Below are 20,702 nucleotides of genomic sequence, written 5' to 3'. Positions count from 1 at the left end.
TCCTTCCATGGGCCTATGGAAAATGACATTTTGCTCCCAAATACACGTGTTTGGAAGCCTAGCATAGGTGACGCTGACAGACTCTCACAGCTAGCAGAGAAACTGCAGGGCTCAGCTGCCGGGGAACCCGATTCCACCCTTCTAATAATTAGTTGCACAATCAAATGAAACCACCCAAGCACCTTGTTGCTTTGTTTCAACTCCAGAAGTCGAAGACCTCAAAAATTATTGGCAGTTTTAATTAAACTAGCTTTGAATACAGAGCAACCTATAATGGTTACTGCTCATTCCAGATAATGTTGTAATAACCTTCTCTCATATTAAATATGAGAGCAATATTGTTCACCAGAGATGAGGACATTAGCACAAATAATCAGCCTTGCTGTGATGGGGAGGGCGCTGCAGCTAAGAGAGGGTCTAACATAATTGCACAAAAGGTATTTGTCTCCTGAAAAGAGAACATCCTATAGCTCCCTGCCCCCTGCAGCATGCTCTCCTAGAAGGCCCCTGAGTGTCCCACAACTTTAGCCCAAAAGCCCCCCTTATTATCTCAGCAAAGTGGTCCTGCGCGCTTGCTGCATCATCTCTTATGCACCATCTCATTCACACGAGCTATTTGTCACTGAATTCTGCTGAGCCAGTCCACAGCGGTGTCTCACAACCACAGACCTGACAGGGAAGACTGCAGGCAAAGCAATTGCAGATGCGTCCACAAGTTCAGCCCTGTTTAGCTTTTCTGATTCCAGGCCCTCGGCTCCGCTCAAGGGGTTGCAGCAAACACAAGGTTCAGCTTGAGATTCACCCCAAACTTATAGCTTGTGTAGGCTGCTAGTCATAAGAATTGATTTGCAGCATTTTGGAGTTGGGGAGCACTGACCATGCCAGTAAAGCAGAAAGGCTTTAGTCAGAGGCACCGAGGTTCCGCTTTGGCCCAGAGATCTCCAGGCCAGCATGCTGCCAAGAGACACTGGGGATTAGCAGACCAACGGTCTGAAGCCATACAGCTCAATGGCTAGGGAAGTGTTTGTTTCATCCCTTTGAGCAAAAATAAAAACATAAAATAAATACTGCTTCCTTGGAATTCTTATTCTTTCACTTGACCCATCTGACTAGCCTGGAGAAGAGAAGATTCAGAGGGGATCTCATCAACGTGTACAAGTATCTGAAGGGGGAGTGTCAAGAGGATGAGGCCAGCCTCTTCTCCGTGGTGCCCAGCAACAGGACAAGAGGCAACGGGCAGAAACTGAACCACAGGAAGTTCCATCTGAACCTGAGAAAAAAATTCTTCACTGTGAGGGTGACAGAGCATTGGAACAGGTTGCCCAGAGAGGTGGTGGAGTCTCCTTCGCTGGAGATATTCAAAACCCGTCTGGATGTGATCCTGGGCAATATGCTCTAGGTGACCCTGCTTGAACAGGGAGGTTGGACTAGATGATCTCCAGAGGTCCCTTCCAACCTAAACGATTCTGTGATTCTGTGATTCTGTGACTAGGGTATGAAGGAAAATGAAACATATTCGGCTTGTATTCAAAATCTGAAGATATCTTTACCTGATTTTTTTCTTTCAAACTTCTTGTGGAAACACTCAACTTTCCATGAGATTTACTTACCCATCTAACCATAAGCTCCTGCTAACTTGAAATTCCTCTCATATGAAATACACTTACTTCAGTGGGCATTCTGTTCAGGAACAGTTCATCCTTGGGAAAATATTATTGCTGGAATGCTACGTGAGTCCACAGCTTAAAGCTGGAAGATGCATTTAAATTCTCTAAAGAGGCTTTAAGAATTCATAACAGTGCTTGATCTACCTTTGAGTGAGGGGGCATGTCTTTTTTTTCAGCTGCAACAGCTAAAAATATTAATTGGCTGATCTTTTATCAACAATTCATTGCATTCTGATCACTATTATACCTCTTGTGTCTGTTCTATTACCCCAATGTCTTGCTAATATGTCATAACTGCAGGATGGCATCTCTGAAAGAGGAAGAGAGCTCTAAGAGTTGCTCTGTGCCTAAAGAATGACAGCGAATTCAAAGTTAAATGGGAAAACAGTTGTCACCACAACGATAATTAAACTGCAAACTGTATTAGCATTTTTCCTCAGGAAGCTCTGGAATGAGGGAACAAGATGCATGTGTCTTTCAACAAAATAATTATGTTGTAATGAGACTGCCCTAACGTATTCAGTAGAAGAAACTGTTCTTAAGACTGACTTAAATGAAAGTGCACAAGCAGAATGGGTAGCGTAAATGAGTTAGGCTTCACATTTCCCTTCCAAATCTATCAGGTTAGAACCAGCAGGGCCATAGAGACATCTAAGGGTAAAAATCCAGAGGAAGATGTGATGTGGCTTTTCAAGAGGTGGAATATATACAGAGGAAAGCTTTTGATTCAGACTCATTTGGTAGAGGAAACGTGCAAGTCTCTTTATCTGTTCACTCAGGTTCTTACAAGTAAATAACCTCAGCCCCTCTGATCCCCAAGGAATGATGATTTACAACAGTGGTAATGTGCTCTGCAGAAAAAAACAACCACTGATTGAAGTGATCATAGCACAGCAAAATAACTCTGGGCTTCCCTCTTTTATCACTCACACCTGCTTTACCCCTTTTTACTCCGTTCAGCGGCACTAGCCCTGATTTAATCTGCAGGAAGCATGCTTGTCTGCAATGCTGATCAACGCAATTCAGCCTTTACAACATCTACCCAGGCCAACATACCTTTTAGTACTGCTTTTAGCAGAAAATATTTTTAAGAAAATGAATTGTTGAACCACGAACTTCCACAGAGACAGCACCAGGAGAGAAAAGGAAAAAAAAAAAAATTGACAAAGCCATAGTACCTCCTGGCCTACTCACTGCACAGAAGTACTGTGAAGGGTGAGAGCTACTGAAGTGGCAGATCTGTTTAATCCTGTCTAATCCACCATCACTGCTGAGGTCTGTCAGGAGCCTGTCAAATGGAAGATCCATAAAGGGCAAAAGCTACTGGTAACGGAACTGAGCATTTAATTCCTATCTGGGCTACCGCAAATCTCTTAATCTCTCTGTCCTGTCCACTGTCCTGTTGCCTTTCTACGCTGCGCCAGGACCTGTGCAGGAAATATTTTCTCCTTTTCCTCCACCACACCGGAAGTACGCCATAGCCTTCATGGAGATTCACAAGATCTGAACGTATGGAGAAGGTTTCAGGAACCCAGACCATTTTACCGCTAGAAATTTAGAAGGCGCAGCAAATGTAGGCTAGAAAAAACCGCACCTCCCTGGCCAAGGCAGGGTCTGTTCTATGTCTTCCCTGACAGATGTTTGTTTGATCAAGATGACTTCCACGGATGGAGACTTCACGGCTCCCCAGACAACTATGCTAACGCTTCCTCGTAGCCACCATAAGTTTTTCCCTATTTCTAATCTAAACCTTCTTTGCTGCAGTTTAGACCCACTACTTTGTCTGCTCCATCACGGGGACTAAGAACTGCTTAGTACCCGTATGTCTTCTTTGCACACATATATAATCTGAAAATCCCTACACATGAACCTGGCTTTTGTTTGGGAGGCTCCTCCACCTCCCAAAGATCTAACAAGATCCAATGACTGGAAGCTGGAACTTTACCTACTCAAGTTAGAAATAGGGTGCACATTGGAACATCACAGGTAATTTAACAACTGGAACAATTTACCACAGGCTGTGATGGAGTATGACAGGCAGTTTAAAATCAGGATACTGGATGTTTCTTGAAGATCACTGTGTTACAAAAAAAGAATCAATTCAGAAACATCCTCTACCACATGTTTACTCTGCGATATTGTGCTGTTTTATACTATAATAGGTTTTAAGGTCAGGATGGTAACCTGGGAAGCACCTCTTTCTTGTCTAATTATTGTTTCTTCCTCACACCTCAGTGTGGGGTTTCCCCTTATACAAAGCTCTGTTTCCCGTGCAAACCCCTGACACAACACACACTTATTCCCTCTCTCCCCGACTCCACACTGACAACCGTTTAGCCCTTCACGTGCGGGAGAACTGCCGTTTGCTCGGCTGGGCTGACACAAACTTTCTAACATCTGCTCATTTGAGCTGTTCAGTCTGACCAGCTCAACTCTATACAAGCGTTTCACACTCGGCAGCCCAGGCCAATTTGCCATTCAGGTACTATCTGTTCCCTCTCGCACAGTCAGCAGCCCTGCAGTGACGTGAGTCATTCCCTCTCCCCTCCTCTTAAAGCATGGACTTCCCTGGGGCCCAATACATGTCACTGCCCAGAGGTGTATGCATGGGAAGGCCTGGCTCTTGTAATGACAAATCCTCCCCTGCTGCACTACCAGTCTGCTAGGCTACAGCACAGCCCTGTTGCTTGGCCTCTGAAGGCTGTAGTTTTCATAGTCCAAGTCCTGCTGCCTTCAGCTGTGCAGAGTGCCTGTAAATCTGCAGGGCAGTAGCCAAAACACACACAGCATCACGCTAGTAACAATGCAAACCCCTCACCTCTGGTTACCTAACATATCAGCAAGGCTCAAGTATGCTTGCAAAGGCTCAAGCCCTTGCTTTCTGTATTTTAGTCTCAAAAACATGGCTTACTTTCCACTTGAGCCAATGTTCCTTCTCTTGTAAGATCAGGTATAGAAACTGAACCAGGCTCCCCATGCCCCGGGAGAGACTGCACATGAAATATCATGCCAGGTTCTAGACAGAGCAACACCAGGAACAACGACAAACTCTAAGCGGTTTGCAGAAACCCAGACTTAAACTAGACTGAGATGTCTGGCACAAGCATTAGGAGAGATTAAAAGAGTTAAATCAAGGGAAGAAGATAAAGTAGCCTGGTACAGGGAACTGGCTTTAGAGGTAATGAGGTGGCGCTAGATCGGACAGTGAGAGTTGTTTGAGCCATTAGGAACGGGATGCAGTACCTGCTTCCCCTAGCTCTAGGAACCAGTTTGCGCTCAGGGACAACTTTTAAAGCACAGCAGGGGAGGATGCTTGGCCTTGTGTTGCCCCTTCACAACAGCCTACTCCTTCTCTCAGGGCAAACAGAACAAGCACACTTGCTGGCACTATCCTGCCCTAGTCACCACCTCGTCCCCCACCGTGCCTTGCGGTGACATTACATGGACCAAATAGGATACACAGGTCTTTGCAGAGTCCTCCTCAGGATGGCTGCAAGCTATACATAGTGAGGCAGTATGGGATAGGGCTGTCCCAAGGCTGGCAATACAGAGGCAAGGCGTGCAGCCCACAGAGCACACTATGCTTCAGCTGTTCAAAGGCCCATACTCCTTTCAACAGTAAGGATATAGCTTACCCAAACAGCCCTGACCTTTGCTGGCCTTCAGTAGGGGAATATTATCAGATCAGCTGCTGATTTCCCCTACTTCCAAAGCACAAGCAAGCACACAAAGAGGTTGGATGACATTTGGCTTCTTGCAAAAAAACAGCAGATAATTCAGTGAGATTAGAAAGCAGCTTCCTCTTCCACAGGAACCATCTCTGCATGGCTGGGCAGTAACCTGGCTCCACTGGAATGACGCTGCTCGAGCGCCTCTCTGTGGATTTTTGAGCTCCTGTTCCTACACTCACACAACCCTTTTAAATTCACCACTTCCCCCCCCCCCACCCCGCGCCCCCTCAGTTACAGAGCCAAATTGTTCTTATTATACCCAGGTAGCACCCTTGAGTTCATTGAACTTGTCGCTGAGCCAGAACATGGCCCAGCAGAAACTAACAGTTTTACCTTTTGATGGTGATATTATGACACCTCTCAAGGCCTTTCTATAATTCCCAGCAGCAGTATTAGCTCAAATTGGCTCAGGCCTGTGGCTGCCTAGGGCTCACTGAGTGACTGAGAAGTAAAAAATGGCTGGAAAGGGTATCATCTTTGGAACAAGCAACCAGGTGCCTCTGATCCTCTCCAAAATGGGCTGTGAAGCTCAGCGCACAGCTCCATCACCAACACCCATGTCAATATGCTGATCATACCAATTTTTCTGTAGCCCTTCGAAGAAGCAGGAGATAAATGGTCCCCTGCTAAAGTCATGAGTAAAAACAAAGGCTCTTCATCAGCCTCCTGCAGCTGCTTGTTGTTTTCCTTTCACTGTGGAGCCTGCCAGCTCCTGGTTATCTTCGCCAAGCACATGATTAGGATTTTAGAGCAAATTCAAATTGCAAACAAACAAGCAAATCTTGAGATGAATATACAAACTGCTGGATACACAGTACCTCTAGCCGCTCTAGCAGTTACAGCATCTCCATCCATGGAGATATTCAAAAAGTATCTGGACATGGTCCTGGGCAACCTACTCTTAGTGACCTTGCTTGAGCAGAGGGGTTGGACTAGATCTCCAAAGGTCCCTTCCAGCCTCAACCATTCTGTGATTCTGTGAGCAGATCCTGTCCTGCCTCTTCTTCAGTTGCTAAACAAGCCCTACTCCTTTTCTGGATGGAAAGCAGATGGGGTAAGACCTTTACATTTGAACAAACAGCAAGGATTAGACCAAGTGCTGTTTGAGAGGCTATTTATTTGTTGTGCTGGCTCTCTGCAGCATGGGAAGCAATGCAGAAATAGGAATTCCTGCCCAGAGTAATCCCCTGCGTCCAGTTACGGCAGAAGGTCCATTGTTTCTTAAATCACAGAATCATAGAAAGGCAAAGGCTGAAAGGGACCTCTGGAGATCATCTAGTCCAACCCCCTGATCAAGCAAGGTCGTTTAGAGCACATTGCACAGGATCGCATCCAGGTGGGTTTTGAATATCTCCAGAGAAGAAGACTCCACTGCCTCTCTGGGCAACCTGTTCCAGTGCTCAGTCACCCTCACACTAAAGAAATTTTTCCTCAGGTTCAGATGGAGCTTCCTGTGTTTCAGCTGGTGCCCGTTGCCTCTTGTCCTGTCGCTGGGCACCACTGAAAATAGTCTGGCCCCATCCTCTTGACAGCCTCCCTTTAGGTGTTTGTATACATTGATGAGATCGCCTCTCAGTCTTCTCTTCTCCAGGCTGAACAGGCCCAGCTCTCGCAGCCTTTCTTCACAGGAGAGATGCTCCAGTCCCCTCATCATCTTTGTAGCCCTCCACTGGACTCTCTCCAGTAGTGCCATGTCTCTCTTGTACTGGGGAGCCCAGAATTGCACATAGTATTCCAGGGGAGGCCTCACCAGGGCTGAGCAGAGGGGCAGGATCACCTCCTTCGACCTGCTGGCAACACTCTGCCTAATGCACTCCAGCATGCCATTGGCCTTCTTGGCCACAAGGGCACATTGATGGCTCATGCTTAAGTTAACTTGTTGTCCACCAGGACTCCCAGGTCCTTCTCTGCAGAGCTACTTTCCAGCAGGTCAACCCCCAGCCTGTACTGCTGCATGGGGTTATTCCTGCCTAGGTGCAGCACCCTACACTTGCCTTTGTTGAATTTCATGAGGTTCCTCTCTGCCCACCTCTCCACCCTGTCCAGGTCCCTCTGAATGGCAGCACAGCCTTCTGGTGTGTCTGTCACTCCCCCTAGTTTAGTATCATCAGCAAACCTGCTGAGGGTGCACTCTGTGCCTTCATCCAGGTCATCGATGAATACGTTGAACAAGACTAGACCCAGCACTGACCCCTGGGGGACACTGCTAACTACAGGCCTCCAACTTGACTCCGCACCACTGATCCGAACCCTCTGAGCTCAGCCATCCAGCCAGTTCTCAAGCCACCTCACCGTCCGCTCTTCCAACCCACACTTGCTGAGTTTACCTATGAGGATGTGATGGGAGACAATGTCAAAAGCCTTGCTGAAGTCCAGGGAGACAACATCCACTGCTCTCCCCTCATCAACCCAGCCAGTCATTCCATCAGAGAAGGCTATCCGATTGGTCAAGCATGATTTCCCTTTGATGAATCTGTGCTGACTACTCCTGATCACCTTCTTGTCCTCCAGATGCTTAGTGAGGACCTCCAGGAGGAGCTGTTCCATCACCTTGCCAGGGATGCAGGTGAGGCTGATAGGCCTGCAGTGTCCTGGCTCCTCCTTCTTGCCCTTTTGGAAGGCTGCAGTGACATTGGCTTTCTTCCAGTCCTCAGGCATCTCTTCTCATCTCCAGGACCTTTCCAAGATGATGGAGAATGGCCTAGCAATAACATCCGCCAGCTCCCTCAGCACTCACAGATGCATCCCATCAGGGCCCATGGATTTGTGGATGTCAAGTTTGGTCAAATGATCTCTAACCCAATCCTCCTCAACCAAGGGAGAGTCTTCCATTCTCTAGACTTTCTTTCTTGTCCCCAGGATCTGGGATTCCTGGGGGCTGGCTTTAGCAGTGCAGACTGACGCAAAGAAGGCATTCAGCAACTCTGCCTTCTCTGTATCCTTTGTCACCAGGGCACCCGCCCCATTCAGCAGCGGGCCCACATTTTCCCTGGTCTTCTTTTTGCTATTGATGTATTTGAAGAAGCCCTTCTTGTTATCCTTGACATCCCTTGCCAGATTTAATTCCAAATGGGCCTTAGCCTTCCTTATCGCATCCCTGCACACTCTGACAACGTCCCTGTATTCCTCCCAAGTGGCCTGTCCCCTTTCCCACATTCTGTAGACTTCCTTCTTCTGTTGGAGTTTGGCCAGGAGTTCCTTGCTCATCCATGCAGGTCTCCTGCCCACTTTGCTGGATTTCTTACTCAGAGGGATGCACCCGTCTTGAGCCTGGAGGAAGTGATGCTTGAATATTAACCAGCTTTCCTGGACCCCCCTTCCCTCAAGGGCCCTACCCCGTCACATTCCTCCAAGTCCCTGAAGAGGCCAAAGTTAGCTCTCCTGAAGTCCAGGGTTGCGATCTTACTTATTGCCCTGCTCCCTCCTCGTAGGATCCTGAACTCCACCATCTCAATCACCACAGAATAAGTTGTTACTGCCACAACAGCAAGAACAGAAGAAAAGATCAAGGATTGTTCCATGTTCACTTCAGTGCTAGCCCAGGTGGCTCAGTTTAAATAGGCATTGAAGGTGGTTTGAGCTAACCAGGCTGACTTTGCACTGAAGCAGATGGTAAGTGCTCATACAACCCACTGTCAACGTACATAACAATTAGATGAGTTATGGAGTTGTACTCCATGGCAGATGGAAAGCGACAGCACAAAGCACTTTGCCATGGCCCACAGAGCCCTTCATGAAGGTAGCAAGTGGGAGGGTTTAAATTCAAATAGCTTGTACTTCTCTAGAGCAAAAGCAAGCGTCTGAAACTATGAAACAAGCATAATACTTCTCTTCTTTCCTACCTCTACAACAGACGAGGTTGCCTTTACTTTCCCGAAGATGAGCTGAGACCTTTCACAAACCTCATTCCAGAAAATGTCCTATGAAAGACTGATGGGACATGGGCATAGGAGAGTCTACATAGCTCAGACTGTGCTGAATGCCTGCACTCTATAGCGATGCTTTGCTGAACCTTTGGGAGGACTCACCAGAGGGAGAACTGGGACAAATACAGCTCACCTTTGCACATAGATAGGAGCAGTCAACACCACTTCAGTGGCACTGTACTTGGTTCTTGTTCCAGACAAGGGTGCTTGGCCTTGCACTGCCCCTGCCAGTTCCTTCTCCTGTGCTGTCTGTAGTTTTTTGGCCTTTGATCAGTGTGCTGGTCAAGCTTCTGGACTGTATTTGGCTCAGCACAGCCCATGACTTCTCTGTGCACCCTGGCTTCTGCCCAGCTCCTCAATGACATCAATATCTGCCTCTGATACCAGTTATAGCCTGACCTTAATCAGTAAAACTGACTGCCTGTGTCCACACTATAATTCCTACGTAGTCTTGCCCCAAAGCTTCCTGCTTTGAAGTCAAAAGAAATAGCTAGACTGAGGAACAGGCAAGGCTGGTCCTGACACAGTTTGCAGCATCACTGCTGCTTGGTCCTGGTATGCTCTGGGTACTGATAGCCTCATGGCTGACTTGCTGCCTGGTTTGAAAGGACCAGATCTCTTGCTAAGCACAAGGATGCTGCTGCCTGCCCGTCTCGGTCAGAGTAGATGATAAGACACACTGGTGAACCTCAGAGACAAAGACAGAGCATCCAAGTCTGGTAAAATGCCAGTTCTGTGAAGTACAGGAGATGCACACACTAGACAAAAAGCTTTATTAACGAGGGGCATTGTAACACGCTGTACTGCGCTGACGCTCCCGGTCTTTGGGAAGACTCAAAAAAACAGAGCAAATCCTTAACTTAACCTAACCACATAAGTGCTGGGCCTGCCACTTTGGCGAGAGGCCTTTCCTACCTCAAGATTATCCCATATGTTGTTTGTCTCTGATGAGGAAGAGCTGATCCCTGCTGGAACAGGCTGACGGCTAGGTAAGAAAAGTAGGGCACAGATCCTCCTTGCAGAGCAGCAAGTGTGAGTAGCAGGCAGGGAGCTAATCCAGATGACAAGTTGCTGCAGGCTGGAAAACAGCAGGACTTGCACAGAGCCGGTGTTTAAATGCCGGTCCTGGGCCACTGGTCTGCAGGACTGTGATAGCCCTAGACAAAGGGCTAGACTGTGATAGTCTAGCCCTCAGGATGTAAGGCTGACTATGGCTTCTGCTGTTCCCTCACTTTCTCCTCTCGCTCCTTGTCCATGGCAGCTGCATGTGCCTGTAGACGGCTCCAGCACTCAGGCATCTGCTCCTTGATTCCCAGTAGGCTCTGCTGCCTAATAAGGGGAAGAAAAGGGGGTTAGAACAGTCCCTGCCATTGCCTCCACAATTCCCCCAGTGCTCAAGCAGCCCTAGCCGGGCACCCCAAGGGTCCTGGGGCTCACTGCAAACTAAGCAGTTACAATTTATTGCGTCTGAAAGGCGCAGCAATTTCTTCCACGCTACTCAGCACTAATATTAAATGCTCTTGTCAGCGGTGACCTCCATACTTCTCCTTGCCTGTTAGCCCCTGTGGACACAGGTCTCACTACTGTTGTCTGGTCAGAAGTAGGGCACATACTGTGGATTGCTAGCAACTCCTTTCTCTGGCTTTAGTTCTCAGTACCCAGGGAACAAGGTATCCATAGAGGTGATGTCTCCACAGTTTTGCTGGTGTGATATGAACAACAGTCTCCTCTCCAGCTTTGTGAGGAAGAAGGACAGAATGGCATAGGATGGAGCTTTTCTGCCCTTAACTAGTCAGCACCACAGGATTTGACCTAGAAACAAGGAGTTAGGGAAGGCTAGTAGGTAATATGACACTGCAGGTCACGCCTGCCCCCACCTGCTCCACTTCAAATTGGAGAATTAAAGCCTAGTGATAAGAGCGAACAGAACGTCATTGACATGCATCTGGCTTTTCAGGTTCCCAAAAGAAGTAATTCAAGAAAAAAGCCACCTAATAAGAGATGTCACATTGCCATCTAGTGACTGCATGAACTCAAAGCATCAGCTAGGCATAGATCATACTGCAGCCTTGGCAGGAGGGTGCCAGGGGCCTTCTCAAACTGAGAAATCACCAGCACAAGTCTACTTACAAATCAAGCAAATCTAGTAATGGAGAGGAGGAACAAGGTGCAAAGAGATCCCAGCTCTGTCTTACTATGGGCTCAGAAAAAAGGCATGGAACTTGAGTGAAGGTCATATTCCCTGATGGCCTTGCACAATCCATGTTGTACAAAAGCATATAAGAACTAGCAAGCTCTCCCGACCTGGAATGACACGCTTGCCCCAGGCATCCTGACCTGCAACTGCAAGTTATTCTGGGAAATACAGAAGGGAGAGGAAGAACAAGTGTTGTGGGTGGCTGGCAGGGATCCAGCTAGCTGAACACCAGTCCTACCCAGACATACAAATCTGTGTCAGTGCACAGAAGGAGTGAGACCTTGCATGGTGGACCTGAGCAACATCTCAGCTTATGATTATTCCGATATACCTACAGGAGAATCTTACCAATCACGTAAGAAAACATTACATCTCTCAATCCATGGCAGGTCCTGCAAGGATCTAAGAGGCAAAGCCGGTTCCCTTGGGAAAGCCTCCTTCAGCGGGTAGGAGTTGAAGTTAAAAAAGAAGATTGAGCTGTGACTTGCTCTCCTCTGTGCCAACACACTTGCCTGCGGTTGCTTATCTCCTGAACAGAAGAGACAAGAACAGTGGGCTATTTCATCAGGAGTCATCCAATGAGAAGAACAATCAAGGATCCGTGCAGAGCTGAATGTATCAACCCAACGACCATGTATCCAAAACTGGCCCAAGTTCACCAGCAGGGAAGAGAGCAGTACCCAAGTTGGGGATATTTCCCAGCCCTGCTCCCCTATGTGAATCCTGTTTCAGGTAAGGGTGACTAGCAGGCTGCCTTGAGCTGTTCCCTGGAGATGACAATAGGGCTGTGAGCAGAAATGTATCAATATATACAGGCGAATCAGGTCTGAGAAGTTTCTGTAGCCTCCCGATTAACTTACCAGTCATGCTACGTGAACTGGTGCTTCCTCTTCCTAGAGGCTTGCCTGCTTAACACTCTCACCAAGAAACACAGCCCAGTCCCCTTTGCCCGCTCACTACCATTTGACTGCACAGTCCCACTTTGCACCTTACTACCCACCTCGAAGGATCAGGCACTGATCTGCAGTATCCACAGTGAACACCGGTTGCCAGGGGGATGCTACAGCATGAGACGGTGGAGTATTGAAGTAGCAAACAATGCGTGATGTGGCAGTGTCCATCAGGGACACTGTGCCATCCCAGGAGAAGATCAGGGCCTGAAACAGCAAGCTGACACTTAGAGGGGGATATAAGAGGGGTGAATCAGCCTTTTATCAAAAGGGCAGGGAACGGTATCCAGGGCTTGATGTTCCCGACTGTGATGTTGTGTTTCCTTCGCCCGCCCAGTAGTTGTAGGGCCACAGAAGTTCAAGAACAGGTTGTGCAGGGAATTTGAACTGCAATTGATGCAGGTTGGGTTTGGGATGGGCAAGTTATAGCTGAACTAGATCCAGCCTTCTGCATTGGCTAGCTCCGGCAAGAGGGTTTTAGTCCTTTTCCCCCCATGCCAGAAAATTTTCTGATGCCATTTGAAAGGTCTGACTGGACTTGTGCTTTCAGCTTCTCTTCACCATGAAGCCCCCTCATATTTGACCCTGATGCCTGAAGCTTCATGACTGGACCCTCATCTTTGCACCTGGACCTACCCACCTGCAGGAGGGCCTCCAGTGTCTCCCACCTCAGCAGCCATTAGAGGGCACTAGTGCGAGGGGAGACTGAATTAGGTCATAGAAGATAAATCCTTTGGGAGTTACCACATAGGTACAGACTTGTAACTGTTGCTGGAAGTCCTTGAGCTGAAAATAGAGGCTGTACCATATCTGCTTGCTCTGTTCTTAATCTTCTAGGTACTCAGTTACTGCCATTACTGGAAATAGGACCCTCTTACCCAGTTCAGCTGTTCTTCTACTCTTAAGGCAGGCTGGCAGCAATACTCACTGCGCTGGGGAAGGCCAAGAAAGGTGCCACTGTGCTGATGGCGAGTTTTGGATCCTCAGGCCTGTTAAAGAGACTCATGCTAATGGCATCATTTCATGTAGACCTGGCGTGTCACTGAGACACTGTAATAATGACAATGGCAGTGTCTGGCACAGGGGCTGGCACAAGGTTCAACCAAACCACTTCCTTATGGGGACAGGGCCTACTCCCCCCTCAGAGACAGGGACCTCCAAAGCCTATCCCTATGCATAACTGCCTAGGAGCTATATAGGAGGTGCAAATCCCCTGCCTGCCTTGGAGGCATAAAACCATAGTTCCTAGAGGAGCAGCAGATTCCCCAAAGCTGATCATTCTCAAAGCATGGGGATGAGTGAACAGAAATTTGATAGAAAGATGGCAGGAAATGCCTACTCTGACTTGCAGGTGCAAGCTATTCTTGCAAGAAGAGGAGAGAGACCAAAAAGGTGTCCTGCAGGGGTCCAGAGCAGTGCTATGAGCCCCTTGTCCTAGTGCTATGAGCCTCTTGTCCTAGTGATTAGGAACACGCTTAGGAACCAATTTAAGGAACGTGCTTAATTTTGGCTCAACCATTAGATTTCAATACTGGGACTGACTAATAGTAAAGCCATACAGGTAGCTGCATGGCAGAGATATCTGCGCAAAGGCAGTAGAAAAGTTCTCCACTCCATGGAGATTTGGGGCTTCTTGCTGACCCTTTCTGCTATACTACATAGTTTCTTTGGCTGGAGTGAGGTCTATGAGAGTCCACCTCACCTGTCTGCCAGGAGCGTGACGCTGGACTTCCCGGCCCTGGGTGCTGCCACCAAGTAGAGAGACCCATCTGTACACAGCACTAGAAGCTGCACAGTGGGACAGGCAGGATCTGTACCAGGGTAAGGTGTCTGGTCACTGGCAGCTGCAGCACTCTGCAGAAAGTGCATGCTACGGATGACATGTTCCTTTAGAAGGGCGGTCACAGTCAGTGGGTATCCTGAGGAGGCAGAAGAAAGAATAAAAACAAACAAACAAACAAACAACCCCAAGGCAGCTGTTTGGGGAAAAAAAGAAGAGGCAATTTATCCAAGGAAAGTTTAGCCAGGGAATGTGGAACCTTTACAGGCTTGGCCAGGACCCAGAAAGGTCCCTCATTTTGTCTGCACTTCTCTAGCTGTAAAGCTTTTTCAGCTTCCTGCCAGGAACATCAGGGGATTTGATTTGGTTTGTGGCCTGCTCAGGGACAACCGCCAAAACAGTCCTGATGGCAAAACAAGATTCTTCTGCCAAGAGAATCCCTGCATGGGCAGGGTAACGCTAGCATTGATGGCAGCTTGGACTGTGACGCCACATCTCAAAGATGACCTGAGGCTACAGTAGGAAAGAAATGACTGTCCCACAGCTTTAGGGCGAGATGGGAGTCAGTCCTCACTACAGCAGTTCATAGGTCCTGCACTGATATGAATGGGAATGGTTCTGCCAGGGCTAGTTACGTTGCCATGTTGGCATCAGCTGGCCAACCACTCCGTGAACAAATAAGTCTGAACTATTTTTGGAAGATTTGTTTGTAAAGTCATTGGCAATCCCCTGTTCACATCCACTCAGAGCCTCAAACTCCTAGGGAGGGGAGCAATCCACTGTGATCCCAATGGATAGGACCACAGAGCAAGCTCACCTAGGTGTTTATCCCAAATAGTTATTGTTGCATCTTCACACGCCAATGCCAGGTACCTGGAGCAGGAACTGACAGCTGAGCTCGCAATTGGAGCTGCACAAGGCCACACAACATCAGGCTTCAGATCAGCATCTAAACAGCAGGACAGGAGAAGGCTTGACTATAAGACAACTGTTCTCTCATGGTGCCAGTTTCCTCTTTCCCAGTACAGCACACACCAATCCGAGGTATCCTGCCAGGCTGGCCTCATTGAACGTAGTGCCAGCACACAAAGCATGGAGCCCTGCAATTGGAATGCAAGCCTAACCCTCAAGATATAGGGCAGCTCTCCTCCCTGATTCCCTGTTTCCCTGAACCACTGACAATTACTGGCCTCTGAATATCCCCCCAGGGAGCCCTGCTAGGGAAAGTAAGATTCCTCCTACACTGTTAAACTTGTGGCCAACCCCTTCCAGCCTCCGCTATATCTACTTAAGGTGATAGCCCACTCTAGTCTGGGCCTGGTTCCCCTCCCTCCCACAAGGTTGCCTGCACTGCGTTGCAGTGAATGAATCTAAAAGCTAAGAGAAATTCCCAAAAGCTTGCTGGGGAAAAAGGAGGATTCCCCCCCCATACACACAGCTGGGAAAAGGGCAGATTAACAATGGTAGGTGCTGCAGTGTGAGACCTTTGTGAGCAGCTGGGAATTTCCCTGCCACACTGGCTAATATGGAAGCCTCTGGTCACAGGTTTCCAAATAAGCAGTTTGTTTCCTTTTGCTTACCCACTTTCTCCTTGAGTGGACGGTTAAGCGAATACAAGCAGAGATTGTGACTTCCATCCCAGTGCACACTGATGCCAGCTGGAACAGCTGGAAATGGGGAGGGCATAACAAAAAAAAAAAAAAAAAAAGAGATCAAGGGACACGGACAGCAATCCAGCAACTCCAAAACACCATTAGGAAATACTGGGAGGAGATCTCACATACAGGAGCTCTCAAGGTTTCCCTGGCAGGACTTATCTGAACTCTACTCATACAGAACCTAAAATACAAACAACTTCCCCTTTGCTTGTGACTTTTTCATTGCCTATGTGCCCCCTCCTCTTTTTACTATGGAGCTAAGTTTGTTTGACTGCACACTGGTGACTGACTTACGTATGAGGGCTGGCATTCTTATCCAGGCTTACGTCCTTGAAGATGGAGTTTATATAGTCAAACCAAGCCAAGCCATTGAGCTCTAACTGAAGCTCAATGTCATGCAGTAATGAGTTCCACAGGTTAACACCTTCTTCTAACACCATTTGGATTACCTGGCTGTAGTTTTACTTCAGGTCCCACCTGTAGGATCCGGCTAGGCAGGAGAAAATGAAAGGTAGCATGTCTGAAAAGGGAAAAAAGAAACATGCAAAAGAAAGGCCTTGGTAGCTCAACAGCACTGCAGTAGGACCTGGAGTGGCTCTGGCCCTGCCCTGAAGCCTTGGGATGAAGGAGGGAGATCTGAGTCAGAGGACACTTGGGAAACACCCTATGTTGAAATTTCATGGACTAAAATGCTGGTTAGGGCTCCTACTCACCTGGGGATCTCATCCTTGCTCTCAGTCTCGGCCTCCAGATACTCCTGATAAGTGCTGTGGAAGATTGCCTCCTGCTGCTCCCACTGGGAATCCTTGATCAGGTGATTGTACCCCAAGCCAAATATGCTGCCATCATCCACTTTCATCAAGGCATCCAAAGGGCTTTTAAAAATACTTCCTGGATTGAGAACACAAATGAAAGAGCCACAGCGTGGGGAGAAGCAGACACTACGAAGACATGGGAGAGCTCAGAGGCACTTCTACTATCCCAACTTCAGGGTGGCATTGTCTTCAAGAGGGCCACGTTTCATCTTACTGGCAGAAATGTTTCAACATTAACAACGTTCTGTGGAACCTTCTGTATCACTAGTCCATTTTCCAGTTATTTGAAGGCAGGGATCAGGGCAAATCACTTGAGGATCCAGCTCATTGCCTTTCTGTGGCATTCTCCCTGACAGCATCCCCAGAACAAGGTCTGCTCCCTCCCTAACCTCCTCCCTAAAGCTTCAGCATGTTCCTTTGAATTTAGGAGTCAGAGAGAAGAACTGGGATGGCTGTCAGACTGCTAGGATCTAGGAAACAAATAGTCTGCTCCCTGTCTGGTGGCAATGAAGCTGAGGCTGTATGAAATCCGCTGCCAGGCACACTGAAGTATTTTGTGCTAACAGTGGTGGCACATCATGCAGTGGTTGGGCAACAAGCAATTCCCGCTACAGGACTGTAGGCAACTACAGAGACAGGGCAAGAAGGAGCCAGGAAGCACATTACTAAAACTTGCTGAAATATTCTGTTCTGTAGACATAAGGGCCATGATTTCTTTGCCACCTGAAGGAGGCGGAGGGGTTAGTATGCAGAAACAGTCCATGACCTGTAATAGGTTTCGGTGGCTTGACTTTCAGCAGCAACACTGGGAGAGCCAGCTTTGCATCAGCTTTGTTTGCAGACACAGACTCCTGCAAGAGAGAAAGAGTCAGCTTGAGAACTGGCTTTCCCGTAGCTGTGTTGTGTCCTATGCTGAAAGTTTTCACCTGTCAGAAGTTCCTGAGAATCAAACGTTTCCTGAAGTAGGATGTTCCCATCTCCTCAGATGGGGCAGTACTGCTGGGAAAGGAACTGGCAGTTTCAGGGAGGGGCAGCAGAAATGCTAGCCTTGGGACCGAAGGAATCTCCTTGGAAAGCCTATCCATTGGCAATGTGTCCCAAAAATATGGGACGACGTAAAGCTTGGCTTACACTGCCTAGGAGATACTGGTTTTAGCCTCATTCTTCAGGCCAAAATACAGAAGCTTGAAGGAGGTCACTACTTCCCCAACAAAACTACAGAGGATCTCCTCCTCAGACACTTTGCGCTCTACATGCACTCCACTTCAGATCACGCTGAATGCCTCTTGTTGTAGCACAGGCCTGGGTGGGGCACAGGAAGGCTTTAGACCTCAAGGGAAAAAAAAAAAAGACTAAAGGTTGCAGAGTGCTGTGGAAGAAATGAACCAGATTTGGCTTCAAAGGGTCCAGCACTCTAGGAGATCACTTGTATGTCTGGTTGGGAGTGGAGAGTCCTACCAGAGGAAGTACACTTGTGTACCCTCCCCACACCCACACAATGACACCAGGGACTTGGCTAAACAGGAAAGGTCAGGCGAAGCAGCGCATGTCTGAGAAGGAAGAGGCAGGAACTTGGGTACCTTATACGAGCACAGGGGATCAGCAAAGAGGGAAGGCCTCAGTGTTTGTTTACTTTCGGCTTGGCCAATTTAAGGGGGATGTGATTGTCACGAAGACAAGGCTGAGTAGCAAGTCCCTCTTAAATTCCCAGAAAGTCTCTGCTGAAGGAAGGACAAACTGTGAGGCAGGTGTTACAGAGCATGAACTGGAGGTGCAAGACAGACAGTGCCTGAGTGTCGAGAGGTGATCTGGCAGGGTGAAAGTGATGTGGGAGAGGGTTAAGCACTGACTCAGTATTTAAGATTCCCCATAGCAGCTCAGGACATTCACTGAGGTCAGTTACCATCTCTGCAGAACGCTCTCCATACAGCTCCAGACTTTTCTGCCAAAGAACCAGAAGAGGGCGGTGGTTACTTCAAACAGGCTGACAGAGGGTGGGCAGAGACCCTACCCTGCTCAAGTGGATTCAGCTACAACCCCAAGAGGCTCCTCTTGGGGATCTAAAACATGAACCCATGTCAGAGGCACTGCCAGGACCAGACTCCCAGGTGGAGATATAACGCCTGATTCTCAGCTCTGCTCTTTCACCCTCCCCTAGTAACACAAGAAGGAAGGCAGACGTCCTGTGGGAATACCCCCAGAGAGGGCCTCCTCAGATGGGGCAAGTGCTAGGAAAGGAGCCGGCAGTTTCAGGGAGGGGCAGCAAAAAATGCTAGCCCTGGAACCAAAGGAACTTCCTTGGAAAGCCTGTCTTGGGAGAGTTAACATGTCCCAATAACATGACACTCTTGTGAAACGTGGGATGGGCGGCTGTAGAAGCTGCAGAAACAAATACGCTGTCCCCCTGGGCTGACAAACTTGTTCAGCCGGAATCTTGCTGTCACTGTCTGCAGGAGCAAGCGTTAAAGACAGACCTGTAAGCAAAAGGGTACAAGAGAAAATAGTACAGAGGGAAACAGAACTATTTTTTACCATAGATGTCTGACTTGACTTCCTCTCCCTGAAAGCCAACTCTGCTGCAGCTCCTGGGCTATTTTCTCTCTCCTTCAGCCAGGAATCCTTAGGCAACTGGTAGATCTCCAGCCAAGCTTCTGTGCTGCCTGCATTGGGAAACTGTATTGAGCAACTGAAAATAAGGAGGAAAGGTCTTTCAGGCAAGCAGCTCTTACATCCTCAAGAAAAGATCTGGATCCTTTTTGAAATCTAAAATCCCTTTGCTCTCCATGCAGCCCACCTCTCCTCCCACTTAAGGATTCACATGCTAGACTCCAAGACAGACATCACAGCCTCCAGCTCAACCCCTTGACGCCCACCAAACAAATTCCATCGAGTGCCTTTGTCAAAGAACTTGACCTGCAGCCACTGATGGAAGGTAGAAAGTGGTCTCACACTGACTCTCAGTGGATGTTATATATCTCAGTCTCATCATATGACCAGGCAGGTTCCACCAGACGTGGGGTCTAGAAAATCTACTAGCAACAAATGGGCTGACAAAGGCAGCTGCCCTGAAACAGAAGAGTGCTATAGCAAGGCGAGTTTGTTGCTATGTTTTTAGAGGCTGCTCCTATGCTCTCTGGCTTATGTCTGCAGAGAAAGTTCTTCAGGTCTATATATTTCCAGTGTAAAAGTGAGTCCTTGTAAACCAGATGAAGAACTGAGGCAGGTACTTCTACAAAGAGGGAAACCTGCTTTCACTGAGCCTTCTGGGAGCCTTGAGAATTGCGCTGCCTAGTTCCATTCAACTGACTTGGGATCAGTGCTGATCTATAAGAGGCCTTTTGGAGAGGACAGGGAGTGGCAGCAGCAGCTCTCTAAGCTGGAGAAAAGGACTGGGTAGTTTAGGAAGAGGATCCCTGGGAACCCAGAAGACAGAACATTTTAAAAGCATCTGCCGCTGCCCCCTCTTTTAGAATGCAACAGTCGTCGTCCAATGCACCATGCTCCTGCACTTGCCTTGCAGCAGAACTCCTGCGTAATCACCTCCCTGGGAAAGCACCACCTCCACACAAGTACTTCGCTTGCTGATGTCCTCCTGCCAAAGGAAAGATGGCTGGCATCAGAGCAGGGTTACCGATGTAGAGCGCTCGATGACTTTAAACAGTTCTCTGATGGGTGAAGGCAAGACAGACTAGCGGGAGACCCGGACTAACTACCACATGTGCAGTGCACAGGCGTGAGACTAGGGAGATAAGGAAAGTGCCCTGTGCCTAGGGTTTTGTTTTTTAAGTTTGCCCTGGGTTGGCAGGAAAGTCTAGTGGCCAACAGTGCTACTCATGTGCCCTGTGCAAGTGCCTCAGAGGTGCTTAGTTCCAGTCTTGCCTCGGGCTGTCCTTCAAAGGTGCATGGAAGCTTGAGCAGATGCAGAAGAGCATAATGGAGAAAGATGAGGGGGAAGTACTTAGTGCTCTGGCTTGATCC

The 20,702-nt window shown here is 48.2% G+C and overlaps 1 protein-coding gene across 3 annotated transcripts in view; it reads right to left on the bottom strand.

The window, feature by feature from the left end:
• Positions 1 to 10,059: 10,059 nt before the first annotated feature.
• WDR93 (WD repeat domain 93) overlaps positions 10,060 to 20,702 on the bottom strand; it is a 14,081-nt gene continuing 3,438 nt past the window's right edge. For 2 of the 3 annotated variants that reach the window (XM_068958214.1, XM_068958215.1), the window contains exons 5-17: positions 20,234 to 20,316; positions 19,257 to 19,380; positions 18,628 to 18,666; positions 17,491 to 17,575; positions 16,623 to 16,800; positions 16,359 to 16,429; positions 15,832 to 15,918; positions 15,069 to 15,200; positions 14,174 to 14,390; positions 13,400 to 13,460; positions 12,522 to 12,678; positions 11,870 to 12,050; positions 10,060 to 10,653 (exon numbers count right to left, since the gene is read on the bottom strand). In XM_068958214.1, the coding sequence (XP_068814315.1) occupies positions 10,533 to 10,653; positions 11,870 to 12,050; positions 12,522 to 12,678; positions 13,400 to 13,460; positions 14,174 to 14,390; positions 15,069 to 15,200; positions 15,832 to 15,918; positions 16,359 to 16,429; positions 16,623 to 16,800; positions 17,491 to 17,575; positions 18,628 to 18,666; positions 19,257 to 19,380; positions 20,234 to 20,316 (1,536 nt within the window). In that variant the 3' untranslated portion in view covers positions 10,060 to 10,532. Of the gene's footprint in view, positions 10,654 to 10,982; positions 11,137 to 11,869; positions 12,051 to 12,521; positions 12,679 to 13,399; positions 13,461 to 14,173; positions 14,391 to 15,068; positions 15,201 to 15,831; positions 15,919 to 16,358; positions 16,430 to 16,622; positions 16,801 to 17,490; positions 17,576 to 18,627; positions 18,667 to 19,256; positions 19,381 to 20,233; positions 20,317 to 20,702 lie in introns of those variants that run through there. The other variant, XM_068958216.1, reaches the window with a different exon arrangement.

The sequence above is a fragment of the Struthio camelus genome, chromosome 12, assembly GCF_040807025.1.
Source record: "Struthio camelus isolate bStrCam1 chromosome 12, bStrCam1.hap1, whole genome shotgun sequence".
Lineage (NCBI taxonomy): Eukaryota > Metazoa > Chordata > Aves > Struthioniformes > Struthionidae > Struthio > Struthio camelus.
Note: the sequence above shows the minus strand (reverse complement) of the source record. Positions and strands in the feature narration are given on the sequence as shown.